At 41.9% G+C, this 19,974-nt stretch overlaps 1 protein-coding gene across 3 annotated transcripts in view; it reads left to right on the top strand.

Annotated features, from left to right (window-relative positions):
- ADGRA1 (adhesion G protein-coupled receptor A1) overlaps positions 1–19,974 on the top strand; it is an 893,528-nt gene that overhangs the window by 179,439 nt on the left and 694,115 nt on the right. For all 3 annotated transcript variants that reach the window (XM_040361825.1, XM_040361824.1, XM_040361826.1), the window contains one exon: positions 14,081–14,294. In XM_040361825.1, the coding sequence (XP_040217759.1) occupies positions 14,081–14,294 (214 nt within the window). The remainder of the gene's footprint in view (positions 1–14,080; positions 14,295–19,974) is intronic.

The following is a 19,974-nucleotide window of genomic DNA, read 5'->3' as shown; positions in this document are numbered from 1 at the left end:
GGTCATGCCACAGCATCTCAAATAGATTTAAGCCTGGACTTTGACTAAGCCACTCCAAAACCTTTGTTTTGTTTTTTATTTTAGACATTCAGAGTTGGACTTGTGTGTTTTGGATCATTGTCCTGCTGCATAACCCAAGTGCGCTTGCAGTCAGGAACTGCTGGCCGGACATTCTCCTTCAGGATTGTCTGGTAGAGTGCAGAATTAATGGTTCCATCAATGATGGCAAGTCGTCCAGGTTCTGAAGCTGCAAAGCAGCCCCAGACAATCACACTACCACCACCATGTCTGACTTTTGGTACGATGTTCTTTTTATGAAATGCTGTATTTGTTTTATGCCAGATGTAACAGGACACACACCTTCCAAAAAGTTCAACTTTTGTCTCATCAGTCCATAGAATATTTGTCCAAAAGTCTTGGATAATCCAGATGTTTTTTGGCAAATATGAGATGAGCCTTTGTGTTTGTTGGTCAGCAGTGGCTTTGGCCTTGGAACTCTCCCATGGACACTATTTTTTGCCCAGTGTCTTTCTTACTGTTGAATCATGAACACTGACCTTACCTAAGGAAAATGAGGCCTGCAATCCTTTAGATCAGGGATATGCAATTAGCGGACCTCCAGCTGTTGCAGAACTACAAGTCCCATGAGGCATTGCAAGATTCTGACAGCCACAAGCAGGACATCCAGAGGCAGAGGCATGATGGGACTTGTAGTTTTACAACAGCTGGAGGTCCGCTAATTGCATATGCCTGCTTTAGATGTTCTTGGTTCTTGTTTGACCTCCTGGATGAGTCGCCATTGTGCTCTTGGAGTCATTTTCATAGGCTAGCCACTCCTGGGAATGGTCACCAAGTTTTCTCCATTTGTGGATAATGGCTCTCGCCAATTGGCTGAAGTCCCAAAGTCTTACAAATGGCTTTGCAACCCTTTCCAAACTGATTTATACATACATACATACATGTTGCAATTACTTTGTTTCTCATTGGTCTTGATGGTCTTTAGATGACAGCATGACCTGTTGCTTTTTTAGATGTTTTAGAGTGCTTCACTTTGTCAGACAGCGTCTATTTAGGTGATTTCTTGATTCAACGGGTCTGGCAGTAATCAAGTCTGGGTGTGGCAAGTGAAATTTAACTTGGCTTTGCAAATAATTTGCTAAATCACATTTTAGTGAGATGGGGCAATTAATTTTCACAGCACTGTATATGTGTCCTTGAGGCTGATTATTCACTGTATAGAGGCGAGAGTTCTGTGAGCAGTTGTGTGAAGGCATGGGAATTCATATTTTTATGAAACACAATTCATTATTCAAATTTTTGGTTTAAGACATTTTGGGTTATAAAATCCAGTTCATGTTACCTCCAATAATATGTCTAATCACTGTTTGTAGTTAAGCAGACCTGACTGTCCACTGTAGCTGATGTAGTAAACCAGATGTTTGGCAAGTACATTATTAGCATCTCTAAAGAGCAATCTTTCACAGTGTTTTTAGGTGTATCCAGAATGGTTCATATAACAAAAGCAGCATCTTTAAATTCCACGTAAAAATTAATTTCAAGGTGTCTTCGGTAAATTTATTGTAAGGGTTTTCAAGACATAGACGATGATCAGCTGAGTACTGATTGCATAGGGCCCATTTACATTGGCGTTGCCCTTTGAGGAGCAATCAGAGTGCATTTGACAGATGGTGAGGAGACGATATGCTGTGTCTTCACCTTATTTTTAAACCATAAAAGCCCCCCACCACTTTGTCACAACCACCAGCATTGCATGCTGTTCCATAAGACCTGATTGCGTTCAGTCTGTCTGCTGATTGCCTTTGTAGAATAAGAGGGAGCAGGAAAAATGCACCTCAACTGCCTGTTTTTACTGCCTCCCACATACAAGTGTAAACTTTGCCTTGGTTTCACAGGCATACTCTACCACTGGTGCTCTAAATTGCTGAAGCACATTGCTAGTCTCTTTAGGAGGCTGGGTGTAGAGCTACCCAGTGATGGCTTGCACCTCCACTAATATGGTGGCCACCTTGCTGCCACACAGTGCTGCAGAATGGATGACAGTGGATTTAAGAGTGCTATATCATAGAGCTGCACGATTCTGGCCAAAATGAGTATAATAATTTTTTTCCTTAGAATGAAGATCACGATTCTCACGGTGTAAAACCTTTTACATTGATACAAAAAAAATCAAATACAAATGGGCTAACTTTACTGGCTATTTTTTTTCAATTCATTAAATAAATTTTTTCATTTAAAAAGACTGCTCTGCAAATACAGTGCAACATAAAATATTGCAACAACCGCCATTTTATTCTCTAGGATCTCTACAAAAAAATATATATAATGTTTGGGGGTTCTAAGTAATTTTCTAGCAAAAAAATAAATAATGATTTTAACTTGAAAAGAGCTGTCAGAAAAAAGGTTTGGTGTTTAAGTGGTTAAACGTTTCCTAATTTACATACAGAAGTTTATTCCTTTTAATGTGATACAATGTTTAGACTTCACTTTCAACTGATAAAGAATGTTTTCAAAACTTGGCAGATTGCCCAGACTTTGACTTTTGGCTGAGAGCAGAGAGGAAATTATTTGCATACCAAAGTGCAGAGAGAAATTTTTTTTCATGTCAAAGATTGTGAAACCCTGTGTCAAGAATTGCAACGGGAAAAAGATCGTGATAACGATTCTTGCGGATTAATCGTGCAGCTCTACTATATCATTTGCAGGCTGACTTGTCTTGCATTGTTTAAAGCAGCCTTTTTCAACTGGGGTGCCTTCAGGTTTCTTCAGGGGTGCCTTGGCAAAATGCCTAAAAATTGCCCAAAAATGGTATACAAGCCAAAAGATGGATCAAGTCTGCCTTTTAATTACACAAAGCCACAGTATCCTTGTTTGCCCCTCTTTGCCCCAGTCCGTCAGTACTGGGGTCACATTAGCTGAGTGAGGGAGAAGAGAAATATTGAAATACTATTCAGTACCAGTGTGCACAGGTGTATTTGCTTTGGAAGAATACCTCACCTCTAACGTTGGGTGTCCTACATTTGTGGATTTTACTTCGTTATGTAAAACAACTTGTTTTAATTTCTTACATTTTAGAATGGGGTGCCTTGGGTTTGTGCATAATTTTAAAGGGTGCCTTGACTGAAAAAAACACTGGTTTAAAGGCTAAGGTCTGCCTAACCACTTCCTTATCAAGGTACGTACCTGTACGTCCTTGGGTTTCAGTGTCTACACCTATAGGCATCATCCCACTATCATTATTTTTTTAGCCGGCAATTCCGTTTCAGGCAGAAGTGATCTGAGTAGCTAATTAGTTACTTGATCACTTCTGCGGGTGGCTGCCATGTATATAGTGAGAGGAACTGAGGTCGTTCCCCTCAGAGGACCTGAATTGGCCCTTGCTGTCACTAGAGATGTAGTTCATTCCTTTGTGATAGCGATAAAGTTAGTACAAAGAAAAAAGCTTAATACTTTTTTTTTTTTTTTTTTAAAGTGACCCTGTCCCACTGTGCTTACGTGCAAATGTGAATGCATATGTTACGCACAAGTAAACAGTGATCGCACCACACATGTAAGGTATTGATGCGAACATCAGAACGAGAGCAACAATTCTAGCACCAGACCCCCTGTGCAGCTCACCTATGAAGATTTTTGAGCACCGTGGGTTGCCGCCATTTCACTGGCAGTCGCAATTTTATAGTGTGACATGTTTGGTATCTATTTGCTAATCATCATTCACATTATTGAAAAAAATTGGGCTAACTTTAATGTTTTTTTTTATTTAACCACTTAAAGCGGTTCTCCACCCTAAAGTGGAGTCCCGCTGATCGGAACCCTCCCCCCCTCCGGTGTCACATTTGACACCTTTCAGGGGGAGGGGGGTGCAGATACCTGTCTAAAGACAGGTATTTGCACCCACTTCCAGCCCGGCATTCACGGGCAAAAGACGGGCATTCCGTCACTTCCCGTCGCCCCCCCCCGTTGTGTGCTGGGAACACTCGGCTCCCAGCACACAGCGGGAGCCAATCGGCGGGCGCGGCGCGACTCGCGCATGCGCCGTAGGGAACTGGGCAGTGAAGCCGCAGCGCTTCACTTCCTGGTTCCCTCAGCGTGGATGGCGGGGGGAGCAGCAGAGAGACGAGCGATCGCTCGTCCTCTGCTCTGATCGGCGCTGGACTCCAGGACAGGTAAGTGTCCTAATATTAAAAGTCAGCAGCTGCAGTATTTGTAGCTGCTGGCTTTTAATATTATTTTCCCATGGCACATCCGCTTTAAGAACCGGACCATTATGCAGGTAAAGGACCTGTCCCCTTTTTGCGATTCGACAATGAGTCGCTTTAACTGACAATTGCGCAGTTGTGCGACGTGGCTCCCAAACAAAATTGGCATCCTTTTTTTCCCAAAAATAGAGCTTTCTTTTGGTGGTATTTGGTCACCTGCGGGTTTTATTTTTTGCGCTATAAACAAAAATAGAGCGACAATTTTGAAAAAAAATCTATTTTTTACTTTTTGCTATAATAAATATCCCCCAAAAATATATATATATATATATATAAAAAAAAAAAAAAAAAAAATTTCCTCAGTTTAGGCCGATACATATTATTCTACATATTTTTGGTAAAAAAATAAAAATAAAATCGCAATAAGCATTTATTGATTGGTTTGCGCAAAAGTTATAGCGTTTACAAAATAGGGGATAGTTTTATGGCATTTTTCTCAATCTTTTTTTACTGGTGGTCAGCGATTTATTTATTTATTTATTTATTTATTTTCGTGGCTGCGACATTATGGCAGACACATCGGAATCTTTTTTGGGACCATTGCCATTTTCACAGCGAAAGTGCTATAAAAATGCACTGATTACTGTGAAAATTACAATGGCAGTGAAGGGGTTAACCACTAGAGGGCGCCTTCGGGGGTTAAGTGTGCCCTAAAGGAGTGATTCTTACTGTAGGGGGGCGTGGCTGGACGTGTGACATCACTGATCGTTGTTCCCTATAACAGGGAACAGACTATCAGTGACAAGCCACAGAGAAGAACGGGGAAGGTGTGTTTACAATCACCTCTCCCCATTTTTCAGCTCCTGTGACCGGATCGCAGGACACCGGCGGCGATCGGGTCCACAGGTCCCACGGTCACAGAGCTTCAGACCAGGTCACGAGTGTGCCACCGGCGGCACGCGCGCGACCCATGGCTGGGCCCTTAAAGGGCAAAGTACCTGTACGTGCCTGTGCCCAGCCATGCCATTCTGCCAACGTATATCGGCTTTAGATGGTCCTTAAGTGGTTAAGTGTATTTTTCCCCCAAAAAATGCATTTGAAAAACTGCTGCGCAAATACCGTGTGACATAAAGATTGCAAAGCCCATCATTTTTATTCTATAGGGTCTCTGCTAAAAATATATATATAAATATTTGGGGGTACTAATTAATTTTCTAGCAAAAACAGTGTGAAGTGTCAGAAATGGCTTGGGTACAAAGTGGTTTAGGAACAATTGTGCATTTGGTACAGTTGTCCTTTCATATCCCCACGTCCTTGAATGCATCCTGCCAGATAAAATACTTACTTTCCTCCCTATGTCAGCTACTGTTCAGCCCTGCCCAGCACTGCACAGCCTTTCCAACAAATGGCGAGTCCCCTGGAACCAATAGGGAATGAATTTGTGCAGATATAAATAAAATCACTTTGCCTAGTACATTAGCTTTTATCACATATTAAAAATACAAGCAAACACCATGCTTACAATTCAATAACCTATGACAAAAGCATATTTCTCCTAGAGATGTATCTTGTCCATGGGAAAAGTTAAAATAACCGTGTTACATAGGATATAGAAAAGGGGAAATCTTCTCTTCATTATTAACTTTGTAACATTGTGTGCAAAGGAATACATGGTCCTGGTGATAAACCTAGGCAACAAAGTTTTTTTCTTTTTCCTCACCAAGTTATAAAAATGTTTTAAACTCATTCCGTGTGATCTATATCTGTGAATATAGACTTCTTGCTTTTAGACAAAATACCTTTTTATAAAATGTATATTGATATGTGGATTGCTATTGTATACAAAGCCATCTACAATTCTGTCCCAAATTACATCATCAAACTTGCCTCCATTTATCATCCAAACCACCCATGGTCATTTCAAGACTAACTGCCCTCTAGCCCCATGTCTTTTCTCACACTAATCTTTAGGACTTCTCCAGAGCCTCTCCCATCCTCCAGAACTCTTTACCTCAATCTGTCTTGCTATCTCCCTCTCTGTCCACCTTTGCAATAGGCTTCCCTACTGCCTGTCAAGCATTCCCTGAAGAGTTATCCAAATTCTGACTGTCAGCAGGAAAGACAGAAGCGCTGTGGGGGTGGAGGGGTCACACAGAGACAGAGAGAAGTCCTTTTCTCTGCAGCCTCAGCTGCATCTGGAACGTGAATCAATGGGTAGACCTCCATACTAAGCGACTTCCTGCTCATTCATAAACGGAATAATAGTAAACACAATGTGCCTGCAACAGCTGCTGATGAGTAGGCTTGCCTACTGTTAGACAGCTGACTGCCCTAGTTGAAAAGGAAGGGTTAATGCAGTTTCAGCACTTTTTCTAAACTCTGCCTCTCTCCCTTGCTGTAAGTAAAAGGGGAGAGGGCTCTGTCCAGTCTCGGTCTGCTGCATGGAAAGAAGACAGACAGACCTCCAAGATGTAATCGACTGTTGTCGGAAGAGTTGACTAAGAGCATGCATGGAGTCTAGATTATTTGTTAACTTGTACATGGTGTACGGCCATCTCTACTTTGGAGGTCTGCCCTAAGGTTGAGTTCTTCCCGAGAGAGGCCTATGCCTTGCCCCGGGCATTGGTGAGCAAAACACAAGTAAAGGTACCCCATATGTAGGGCGAGTGCCCCAGTGCCTAGCATAGCCCACAGGTGGTAGAGGAGAGTAGGAAAGCCAGCAGTGTTGTGGGGCAGGAAGGCATATGGGGAGGCAAACTGGGTAGAAGGGGCAGATATTAAAACCGATCCCCCTGCAGTGCAGCCTGAGGGAGAAAGCTGGCAGCACTGCGGGAGGATCCACAAGGTCGTACAGCTAGGCCTCCTTCTCAGCATGTGCCTTGGCTCCCCTTTTTGAACTGTTGGGGCCTCGACCCAGTACAAGAGAATCGGCTGTATTGCCATATCAGCGGCCCTGCCTACACTTAACTAGAGAACTTTTAGTTCTTCCATCAGCTCATCCCTCACAGTTCTCTTTTGTACCACTTGCCCCATCTTATTAGATTATATGGTCTCACAAGCAGGGCCATCCTAACTCTCTTGTATTGAATTTTGTAACTGCATTGTCTCACTTATATTGTAAAGCCCTGTGTAAATTATTGCCGCTGTATAAATCCTGTTGTAATATTATTAAAAATAATATGTAAAAGTGGGACCATACCAGTGGGATGCTTTGTGATCTGCTCCCACTCATGTAATCAAATGACACATGAAGATAAAAACTTCATGCACATAATGATTTTGGTCTGTGCTCAGCTGGGCGACTCCAGACCAGCAATCAAACACGTAAAAGCCCTCTAGAGGACACAGATTGAAAATGATGACAACATTGATGAACTTGCCAATTATAATTAAAATTTGATATTCCTGCATCTTAAAAAATCCCAGAAGAGCTCCTTTGTCTGAACATGCACCACACAGTGGGACACACAGTGGAAATTCAACCTTTTTACTGTGTAATACTGTTTATGGAAAATTCCCTTCTCTGTTGAGTGGACAGGAATTTTAGTCTCGGAACAGCATGCCGCTATCCTTGGGAGTTGGGAAGATTATCACACAAAGATGGTTTTGAATTAATGTCACATATAAAACATCAGAATGAAATGCAGATGTTTTGGAACAGTCTAAGTACAGTTCTCATAATTTGTTTATGACATCATCCTTTAGGGATTAAATGGCCTACTCTAATAAAATGTACGTTTAGCCGAATAACAGAAATGGGGCACGCTCTGAAAGTTCATAAGGTGAGGCAAGTAACAAAATCATCTTGTCTTTCCCACATGGAAGACTGAAAAACATGTAAAATGATGCTGATGAAAATATTTATGAACATTACCTCAGTGTCTACAAATGACAAAGTGCAAGCATATTTTTGCAAAATAATTGTGTCAGTTTCGTTGCCCAGATGGCAGACACAGGAAGGCATCATGGACAGTATTAAGGTTGCATAATAAAACATTTAGAACATTAAATATGTAAATGTTTTAATATAAAAGGTAAAGCCAGGCTGTCAATTACAGCCTGCATGTCAAATTCACCCCTGGTCTTCCTGTAACTCCAATTAGAGTGGTTAGAGATAGGATGGAGATGAGGACAGAAAGACGAAATGTGCATATCAATTACAGGGCTGGTTATTCTTCTTGGGCCCTGTGGAAAGGAGTGCTTTAAACAGTTTATGGAGTAAAGTATGAGACTACCACTATGTTTTACGTGCTCAAAGTCCAACCTCCTGCTGTAATTAAAGAGTACCTCCACTTTTTTAGGGAAAAAAAAGCTAATTTGAAAAATATCATATATCCTTAATCTGCAGCTGCTGTAATTTTCTATAATATGTAGTGCAATATGGCAACCTGGAGGCCACTGGTGTACGGAACACCTCCAGAAATGTAATTTCTTGCTTGTGTGTTGACTTACTGATTTTCCAAGAAGTCTGCACTAAGATCCAAGTAAAATTGTAGGCACCTCTTGCAATCGGAAGTTCAGTTTTGGTAAAATACACCTGAAGGATTAAATTCTTCTAAAGAGATGTAGGGATGTAGCTTTTCTTATTAAAACACTGAGAGTGCACCAGGTAATTATAATGAACTAGACCATCTTATCCAGGATTCAAATGCTAAGGAGTGGACATGGTGAAACAAACCGCTATTCCTCACAGCAATGAAAGGTAGGAATTTGCTGCAAAATTTGTTAAAATCTTGCCATGCACATTGATCAGCCAGAGGATATTGTTTTTTTCTTAACAAAATGAAGATATTATTTACATTTACATATGTAATGGGGACTTCGCAATACTGCATAAGTTGTATGCACAATTGGCCAGTGGGGGAAGAAAAAGAGCAAACATTTACCTTATTCCTGCTTCTCCTGGCAGTTGACATTCTCCACTACTGTTTAATGCTGGATGGGGACTTTGCCATCCTCCCATAAGATGCAGGATTGCTGGTCCTTCATTGTACATGTTGATGTAAGAGAGCTGCGACCAGGCAGTGAAGTGAAGCCGCTTTGGGGGATTGGTCGTATGTTAATGAAGAAACCTGTGGGAGCAAGAAATACAAATTGGTACTTTTTCCCCAAGGCCTATTGAACATTTAACTCATGCCATGTGGGGGAGACCTCACCGCATAGGTACATGTAAAAGTAGCCCAGAGTGGGGCTTTAAGAAATCTAAGGTTAATTTTAAACTTGGATGATTAGGAGACACAGGAAGCTACAGGCTTGAATAGTGGTGTAACTACATAGTGTGACTAGAACATATATAAAAGATTAGTGAACAGAATTCTAAATCTTATAGTGGGTAAAATGGTTCACTTACTGTATCTGTATTTTAATCATGTGCTGAACTCTTTGGCTGGTGTTGAGCTTTAAAATGTATGCATAGCCAAAACGTTTTTCTCTTCCAGTCATGGACGGACACCACAGCATCTTGACATGGGGTATTCTCCTCCTTCTAGGAGATTGACTAGGCAGAAAAACAGCATGTTAAGTGTTAAAACACATCACACAGTACAGTACTTCCCAGGGGAGGTTCCCCCGGGTACATCCCCTTCTCCCTGCATCTGCAGCCTCAGTACATCCCCTTCTCCCTGCATCTGCAGCCTCAGTTTTTTTCTGCCTAGCACAGGAGAATGACATGGCTCCATGTGGGCCCATGTGGCCTGGGGACTTTTTGCAATTTTTTTGCTTTTCTTTTTTGTTTTTCTGAATTTTTGGATCCTGAGATCTACAGTCAATTGCCGACTGGGTGACAGGCTGGATCCTCGATCCTTGTAGTCCCCCCCAGTTCGGCCAACGAGATGGGCCGTCCACGACATGCCCCGTTGCTCCAGGGGTGGCCAGTGAGCTATACGCTCCAGGGCACACATATGACCGGCTCTATGTCCGTGTCACAATGTGCTGGGCCGACAGCCATGCCGTAACCGCGTGGATGTTGGTTCTGTCTGGGATGCCTTCAGCCGGTCATCGCAGGTCGGGTAAGTAGCCGTCCCCTTGCTCTGGCAGGGTGGTGCGGCTGGGCAATCCTGGGGAGGTCGATGGAGGGTCCTCCCCCTCTTTCCCTAAGCTCTGGGTGGCTGGGTCAGCCGTGAGGTGTGGGGTCCACCTGGGGGGGGGCTCCATCCTGAGACTGGGGGCTGTGTCTGCTCTCCGGGGGGTGCTGTTGTTGCCAGTGTGTGGGGGGGGCCTGCCTGGGGGTCCCAGGTGTTCGCTGTTGGGTGCTTTTTTGTGTGTACACTCGCGGCCACTATTTTGGCGGCGCCGGGCGCTTTTATTTGGCATCGGCGGCCATTTTCTTGTAGCCCGGAGGCTCTTTTTAACAGAGCGGCGTGTCGGCGGCCATTTTGGAAAGGGTGTTTATCCTCTAGTGGCTAAAAAAATCAGCGCCCCAGACGGCGTCATTTGTGTGATGAAACGCGCGTCGGGAGAGGAGACGTGCTGACGTGTGGCGTGATGGTCCGAGTGGACGGGCGTTCGTGAAAGCCGGCCGGCTTCATTACTTTTATCCTATGCTTCTGTGAGAATTTCCTCCTGTAAGTGCTTTTAATTCATTAAATTTATACTGATCACTACGGTACTTCACTATTGTGAGCCCATTATTTTTTTTCCGGGTTTCCATCCTTGGTGACGTCTATGCTTTGAGGATCCTGTTTCCATTGGTGTATACTGCAGTCCCCTATCAAAGGCCCGGGCTGGGGTTTACAGCCGCAAGCTGGTTATGCTTGCCATCTGGTAAGCCTGCATTCCTTATGGTGATCTCTGTCGGTGGTGGTTTTTCTTCATCAGTGCTACGATTTGAATTTCAGAATTATTCAATTGCATTTTTTGTTTGAACTTCACTGATCAACAGGATTTCTAATAGCCCCTGTGATTTATGTTTGGATTCCATTCAGCACAGAATTTTTACAGTGGACACTGTCATTTTATATTCAATTAATTAATTGGTGCCTCTTGGGTTTCCGCTATCAAGCTTCTGTTTTACAGGTGTGCAAGGCGGTGACCTGGTCATCAGTCCAAACCTTCTCAAAGTTTTACAAGGTGAATGTGAGTGCATCTTCGGATGTTTCCTTCGGCCACAAGGTTTTGCAGGCGGCTGTTTGAGGTTGCAGTTCCTCCGTTGAGGAGCTCTGGTTTGTTTGGGGTGAAGTTGGTTTCCTGTGTTTTCCCACCCCTCGATTTTTTTGACACTGCTTGGGGACGTCCCTAAGGTCAAGATGCTGCTGTGTCCATCCATGAACAGAAGAGAAAAATAGGATTTTTGTACTTACCATAAAATCCATTTATCTGAGTTCATGGATGGACACAGCACCCATCCCTTCTTTTGTACTGCTTGTTGACGAACTGAGGCTGCAGATGCAGGGAGAAGGGAATGTACCTGGGGGAACCGTCCCCTGGGAGGCACTGTACTGTGTGATGTGTTTTCATACTTAACATGCTGTTTTTCTGCCTAGTCAATCTCCTAGAAGGAGGATAATGCCCTGAGGTCAAGATGCTGCTGTGTCTGTCCATGAACTCAGAGAAATGGATTTTATGGTGAGTACAAAAAATCATATTTTTTTCATTTTTGTTTTGGATGGAGTTGTGTAGGTCTAAAAGCTCTTAAGTTTGTTTTTTACTGGGTGCTGTCTGTGTCCAATTTGGGAGTTCACTTCCTATCGCAGAGACACTACAGGAAGAAAACATCTTTGCAAATGGCAGGGAGTTCCCCTTTTAGTCCCTCCACTGCTGTTCTGGTGTTAAACTTTGGTTTTCCCATCACTTTCAGCCCTGGTAACAAAGGTAAGCAAGACAAAAAAAGCACATGGATCTCCCTAGTATACTAAGGACACAGACTGCAGTAAAAACCGGGATCCTTCCCTACTCTATCCATAACCCAAAAAAGATTTTAGTTACACATGTGTTTTAAAAATCCAGACACAATGCTGAATAAAGAAAATGTCTCTGTTGTGCATTAAGGGATGCAGCTTTATGGATAATAAGCAACTTACGGTTATTTTTTTACCGGGAAAATGTGCATTTGTTACATAGAAACTGAAAGCCAGCCAAATGAAGGCTTTTAGTCCTCAGACACCTCACACCGATCCATTTGTACTTACTATATAAGAAGAATTAATGTCTTCTTCCTCTTTGTGGAATCCAGGACCATATGTCTGTTCCTTGTTCTTGGTCTATGGTAGAACTTACAATCAACATCCTGGAGTTGCAAGTAATATATCTGTTATCCCCTTTCTGACTGGTCATCCGGATCAGGTTCATTCATAGAACCTAATCCTTATGCCGCGTACACACCATCACTTTATGTGATGAAAAAAAACGACACTTTCTGTGAAGTAAAAAATGACGTTTTTGAAACTTCAATTTTCAAAGACGAAGTTGCCTACACACCATCGTTTTCTCACAATGATCTTGCAAAGTGAGGTTACGTTCCACCACGTTTTACCATTGAAGCTTGCTTCATAAGTAGCTTCTGGGCATGCGTGGATGAAAAAACGTCTTAGAAAACAACGTTTTTTGCTACACACGGTCAATTTCTGTGAAGTAAAAAGTGCACTTTTGAAAAACGACACATAAAATTGAAGCATGCTTCAAATTTTTTTTGGTCGTTTTTTACAAGACATAAAACGACGTTTTCCCCCACACACAGTCAATTAAAGTGACGTTTTTAAAAACTTCATTTTTTTTCATCACATAAAGTGATGGTGTGTACGCGGCATTAGAATCCTACCAGGAAGTAGAATCTATTCTATCCTGGATAGAGCTCATGCTACAGTGTTCTTTGTGGTGCACATTTTCAGAGTGGATAAATGGAAGGCAAATTTTCCAACCGACAATGTCCAGACATTGTCTGTGCATCCAGGGCAATGTCCCCTCCATCAGGAAATGTTCCAAGGTATATGTCTGCATTGGGGAACACAGGAGATAGATCTGCTAGAATCTCGGTTCACAAGAACAAGAAGAAGCTGGAAAGTTTTGTCTCCAGTATGTGAGACTCACTCACCGGTGAATTCAGCATATGCCCTCGGTAGTGCCATGGAATCAGTATGCTCTTATTTATGCCTTTCCTCTGCCTCTACTTTATCTATACTGAAGGATCAAAAATTAGGGCATACCAGTCATTCTCATAGTTTCAGATTCTCCTTGAAAAGTGTGGTACCCCACTTATTTTCTTATCTGATGTTCTTTGGTCTGTACCCGATCAGCCAGAGTTGATCCAACAAAGACTGGCTTTAACAGATTGGCTGTTGCAACTCAGATTCTGAGAGACACAGATATTGTAGATTCTCTTATCCTGACCAAGCCAAAAGCTTGTAAGTCTATTTCCTGCAAGAATTATCATGGAGGGCTCATTTTAAATGGTGTGAGGCTCAGTCACAGCTTCCTTTAGGCAGACCGATGCCATGTTTGCTACTCCAAAGGGTACTAAAAGATGTTCTCTGGCTTTCCCTGCTGTGTTGTTTTGATGGACTCCTTCCTCTGGGCTGCTTTTGGATGTACCTAGGTTGCCTATTAATCATTAAGCTGTATCCTTCAATGTATGATAGAGAAAATAAGATGTTTATACCGGCCATAAAATAATTTTCTCCGAGTCCATTGGGGGACTTGGGTCCCTTCCCTTGTATGCCATCTATCCTTTTTGTATTGCTTGCTGCAACTGAGCAGGTATAAAGTGGGAAGAGTTAGGGCTTCTAGGGGGCCGGCCTTTAGTTTTATTGTGCCTAGTATCTTTCTCTCCTCTAAGTGGCAGTATAACCCTAGGTTGCTTATCATCCATAAAGCAATGTTTCTTAATAGACTGACTATTTTACTTATCCAAGTCCTTTCTTTTTAATCAGATGGACCATTGGCAATACCCTTGTTTCAGATAATTCCATCACAGAAGCAGATTGTTTTCCATGGTGATCGCCTCCCCTTTCATTGTACTGCTACATACATGAAAAGCACTAGTGATATTTACTGGCTTCATGATGGACGACTGATTGAAAGTGACGAGGAGAGGGGGATTTTTGTTGAAGAAAGCATAGTTCATGACTGCTGCTTAATTACGCGGTAAGAGGCTATAGATATCGCTTTACACGCATGTTTTTGCCTGCCTGGAACATTTATGTATTGGATGGATTGTAAATGTCTTAAAGTATTTTTGTTTCAAAATATTTACAAAGCTTTAAATAAGAGGTTAAGACGAATAATGAAAACGATATGAAAGACAGGATATACAGGAATAAAGACAATAACGGGAAAGTGAAAATTACGGTTACAGAATGATGAGGCTTTGCTGGGTTGAATGACAAAGAGCAGTTCCATGAGTTAAAGCTGAACTCCAGGAAAACTCTTTGTGGGAAAGCAGTGGTCTTATTGCAGATGTCTGAGCCAGACCTATAGTTTTACAATCAACAAGGCTCCTGTAGCCTTGGTTTTTGTAGCCACCTGACTCCATTAGTTACCAGAAGTCGTATTTGTTATTACTTTGATCTCCTTGGATAGGAGCTCTACATACATCACTTGCCCTTCTGTAGCTTACTAGTGATCAGTGTGTGTGTCTGTATGTGGGCCTTGTATGTGTGACACATGCGCAGCTGTGAACTTCCCCCTTTTAATAATGACAACGTTGTCTTTTTAAAATTGTCTGCAAGTTATTTAGTCAGTCTCTCTTTTCATTATATCGTTGTGAATTTTTTTTCTATTCAAGAAATCAATTAAATCAATCACGATGTCCTAGGTTTGGCCCATTTGGAGGGGACTTTCTTCCCCCTTTTTAGTATGCCAATAGCAAACAGGCTTTTCCCATAAGGCTGTGGTTGGTGTTTAGCTAAGCTGTAAAAGACTTTTCACAACTTTTGTAAGGCACCTGGAAGGTACCGCCCCTTTATTTTAAGAGGGAACTTCAGGAAAAAAACTTAAATGTTAAATAAAGAACTTTGAAGCAAAATAAGGGTCAGTGCCCATCAATACAGCCTTATCAGTGCCGATCTGCAGCCTCAAAATTGCCCATCAATGCAGCTTGATCAATGCCCATCTGCAGCTTTACAATTGCCCATCAATTTAGCTTGATCAATGCCCATCTGTAGCCTCATATTTGCCCATCAATGCAGCTTGATTATTGCCCATCTGCAGCTTCACAATCGCCCATCAATGCAACTTGATTAATGCCCATCTGCAGCCTCCCCATTGCATATAATGTAGCCTGATCAATTCCCATCTCAGGGAGGGGGGTGGGATGAGCGCCGTCAGATCACATACAGCGAGAATCTCCTGTTTACTCGGCGGCCTCTTTAATACAAATTCCTGTCTCCTGGACCGGCTTCTATGATAGACAAAACACTGGTCCAATGCTGGCCCAGGAGACGGGACTTCCTATTACAGAGGCCGTTGAGTAAATAGGAGATTATCGCTGTATGTAATCTGAAGGTGCTCGTCCCAACCCCTCCCCATTCTCTCCAAGGCATCCCAAATTGCAGTATTGGCGTATAACACTTTTTCACCCTGAAAATCGGTTGCAAATAGTGTGCATACACTATTTGCAAATGATTTTCAGGGTGAAAAAGTGAGTGTTATATGTGCAGTGGCCCGTCCGCTCATAGAATGGCGACAAACTGCTGTACTTAAAAATCTCCATATGTGAATTTTACAGGTTATCTGTTTAGGGTTAGTGGAGTATTAGTGCTAGAGTTATTGCTCTCACTCGAACGATCACGGTGATGGCTCACATGTGTGCTTTGAACACCATTTACATATGCGGGCGTGACTTATGTGTTTGCTTCTGTGTGCGAGAACGGAGTGATGGGGCGCTTTAACTTTTTTTTTTCTTTATTATTATTATTATTATTATTATTATTATTTAGTTGATTTTTTTTATCACTTTTATTCCTATTACAAGGAATTTAAACATTGTACTAGAAATAAGCATGACAGGTCACCTAATTAAAATACAAAACAAATAAAATAATAATAATTTCCTTAAAGTGACACTAAAGGTTCACTTTAAAACAACAAAAAAATTAAAGAACAAACATGTCATACTTGCCTCCCTTGTACAATTTGTTTTGCACAGAGTGGCCCCGATCCTCCTGTTCTGGGGCTCTTTCGACTCTTCCCCGCAATAGATGACCCCATCTGAAAAAGTTCTCTTCCAAGGGGGTTACCTTGCCGGCATGCTCCCGTGTCATACAGTCGCCGTCCTTAGCCGCAAAGTGTATGACTCGGCCCCGGCCCCAGGTGCCCGCATCATTGGATTTGATTGACAGCAGCGGGAGCCAATGGCTGTGCTGCTATCGATCTATCCAATGAAGAGCCAAGAAGCAGTGGATAGAGTGACGCGGGATCGCGCCCATAGAAATTCAGGGCTCAAGTAAGTAAAACGTGGGCTCTAGGGGCGCTGACAGTGCAAGGTGTTTTAAGGTGCATTAAGGTGAAAAAACACAAAGGTTTACAAACCCTTTAAGCCCGAGAACCAAGTGATGTCGGAGGTCACTCTGGTCCTCCAAGAGCATAGATTAGACCCGGAAAGTGTCTGGAGGGGCACCTATCCCACCACCTCTAAAAAGTGGTCCCGTAGCAATTCTGCCACCAGGACCACTTTTATCAGATGCCAAATCGCCCACAGTAAAAAAGTATACCTGGGTTATGGCAGCTAGTTGCTGCCATAACCCCAGTAATAAACTTCAAAGAAATGACGTAGATATACTGTGGACGGTCAGCAAGTGGTTAAAATGAAAGTTCAGTTGGGCTTTCACCATGACCACCAATCAATGTGGAATCATTGTGCACCTTGCATGGTATACTTTATTCAGCCCATGAAAACCTATCCCTATGATGGAACAGGCTAGTTTTTATTTACTGCAGCTACTCGATTTATGCAGCATTGTACATTCACATCAGTCCCTACCCTGAAGGAAGCTTACAATCTTAAGGTCCCTAACTCACATTCATACATACACATACTAGGGCCAATTTAGACAGGAGCCAATTAACCTACCAACATGTCTTTCAAGTGTGGAAGGAAACAGGGGTATCCAGAGGAAACCCGCACAGGTTGGTTGAGTTTCATCCCTAAGTCCTCCCCTGGCAGAGATTGACTAAAATGTAAGAGAAAAACTACAGATACTTAAAAATAACTTGGTGCAAAATAGAATTTTCATTCATTTAAATGAATATTGTAACAAATGCAGAGTTTAAACATTGTTGTGGAGTTAGTTAAATATGTAACACATTACAAACAATGTATTCTGCTGTGTTACTACAATAGCAATTCACCAACACTTTGGATTGGAGTAAAAATAAACAATGTGAGATTAAAATAGGTCTCTTTCAGATGTTTTGAAATGTATTTCGGTGGCTGCTTCTATTTTCAAAATGTAACATCCGTTATGGGTGCTTTTCCCATTGTTTCAGTTTCTGTAAATGGACAAAGAAGAGAAAGTTTAGTAAAGTCCCATAAATCCTGGCAGCAGGTTCCAAAAACAGTTAGTTATTTCAGGTCCTGGTGTTTTCCTGAAAGCATGACCGTGTTGTTAAAATATTTCTATTATCGCCTGATCCATCCAGAAACACAATGGTCAGGTACTGTTTAGAGAACATTTTTTTTTTCTCGTTTGTTTGTTTTTTTAGATTTTAATGTGAATATCTTCCTTTATCCAAATGGTAAATTTTTATGCTTTAAGATAGATTTTCTTAAAAAAAAGCATATTTTTTTTTTTTCAGAATAAATGTTAATATATTTCCACTGACCGCTTGTAGGATAGGTATACACGAAATGGAGAACAAAGGCTAAATCCACCCAATTCTAGGAACAATTAGTATTTAGGGATATATATATATATATATATATATATATATATAGTGTGTGTATAGATATAGAGAGAGAGATAAAATCTTTTTTTTTTTTTCTTTCAAAGGGCTAGTCTAAGGCAGAAACCCTGTTTTGTCATCCTATTGAGGCACTCTTAAAGCAGAACTCCAATAAACTATAAAAAAAGCCAGCTTTTGCTGCAATATTTGACTTTAATGCAGTACTCTCTTTTTGTCACTAGATGTCCCCACTGTAAGGCCTCATGCACAATGGACGTTTTTGAACATTTTTACAGCTGCTGTTTTAGGCTTCAGACCTTTTAGTCCATAAACTCCCCAGCATGTTATCCTATGTGTCCATGCACACATAGGCTGTTATCAACTGTTTTTGGCTGGGATGTTTTTTGGCTGTAAAAACCCCCCCAAAACTAGTGGGTTTTGAGTGGCATTTTTCAGACGTAAAAAAAAAAAACGCAGATAAACGTTCGGTCTAAGTGTGCATGAGCCTAAATGCCAGCTTCAGTTAATCCATTTGCTCTTAGCCCCAGCCTTTCACTCTCTCTCATCCTCTTTTCTGTCATTGATGGCATGCTTCTTGTCGGCACATGCACTGACTCCTGGTACCGCTTCTTCATCTCGCAATAAAGCCCTGATGTACAGGGACTGCTAGTCCAGGTTAAATGTAGGTACCGGAGATGAGCCCGCGGGTTACATTTGACTCGATCATCGAGTGTTCGTTTGTTCTAAAACGAACTGAACCATATCGCAGTGCATTGCTGTATGATGATTGGCCAAAGCATGCATCTGACCTGCATGCTTTGGCCAATCACAGCGTGCTCTGCTGAGAGAGCCATAATTGGCCAAAGGCAGGGTGCCTTTGGCCAATCATGGCTCAGGGGGGCAAGTCCACACCCCATACTATATATGGCTGCTGCTTACATGGCGGCAGTATAGTGTGATGAATGAAGAGAGGTTAGGCAGCTAAGTTGGAGGCATGCAGGCAATGTATTATTATATTGTTATATATTTACAGTCTAGTATGGATAAGGGCCTGGTATGGATTTTGGGGGGACCCCACGCCATTTTTATTTTACATTTTGGTGGGGGGGTTCCCCTTAAAATCCACACCAGACCTGAAGGGCCTGGTATGGATTTTGGGGGGACCCCATGCCATCTTTTTTCATTTTGGCGTGGGGTTCCCCTTACTAGTAGCCATACCAGGCCCAAAGGGCCTGCTAATAGACTGGGGTGGGGAACCCACACAGTTTTTTTTTCGTTGATTTTTATTTTATTTTTGCCGGGATTCGACAATGCATTACAGCCGTGAGCAAATAAAAAAAATCATTGATACATGTCCCCTGGGGCAGGACCCGGGTCCCCATACACTTTTTTTTATGGCAATAACTTGAATATGAGTCTTTAAGAATGAGCACTTTTGATTTTTCACGTTCATGTCCCATAGACTTTAATGGAGTTCACATGTTCACACAAATTGTCTGTTCGCATGTTCTGGTGTGAACTGAACCGGGGGGTGTTCATCCCTAGTAGGTACTTACACTGATTTTATTTAAAAAAAAATACATTTATTAATGCATTCTTTTTTAAAGAACTGCAATAGTTTGTCTCTTTAATTGAGCTTTAATATTTTGTGTAGTATTTATACTTCTAATACTATATCGCGCAATAAATCGGTATTCCCAGGCAAATCTCAGAAGCTGTGCTGTTCAGCCGCATACTGCTGGTATTCTGGGAATATATTCTGAGAGTGTGGTTATGCACATATCTGTTGTCCTGAATACAAGTCACTCTCTTTCCTCCAGGCCAGTATTTTTATTTACAAGCCTTCTTTGTCATTGTGCCCTGTGCTACCAGTGTACAGACATGCCATGTCACTTTCTATCTCAGTGAACATTTGACAGTATTCTAATCCTTACAATAAACT

Source organism: Rana temporaria, chromosome 8 (assembly GCF_905171775.1).
Source record: "Rana temporaria chromosome 8, aRanTem1.1, whole genome shotgun sequence".
Classification (NCBI taxonomy): domain Eukaryota; kingdom Metazoa; phylum Chordata; class Amphibia; order Anura; family Ranidae; genus Rana; species Rana temporaria.
Note: the sequence above shows the minus strand (reverse complement) of the source record. Positions and strands in the feature narration are given on the sequence as shown.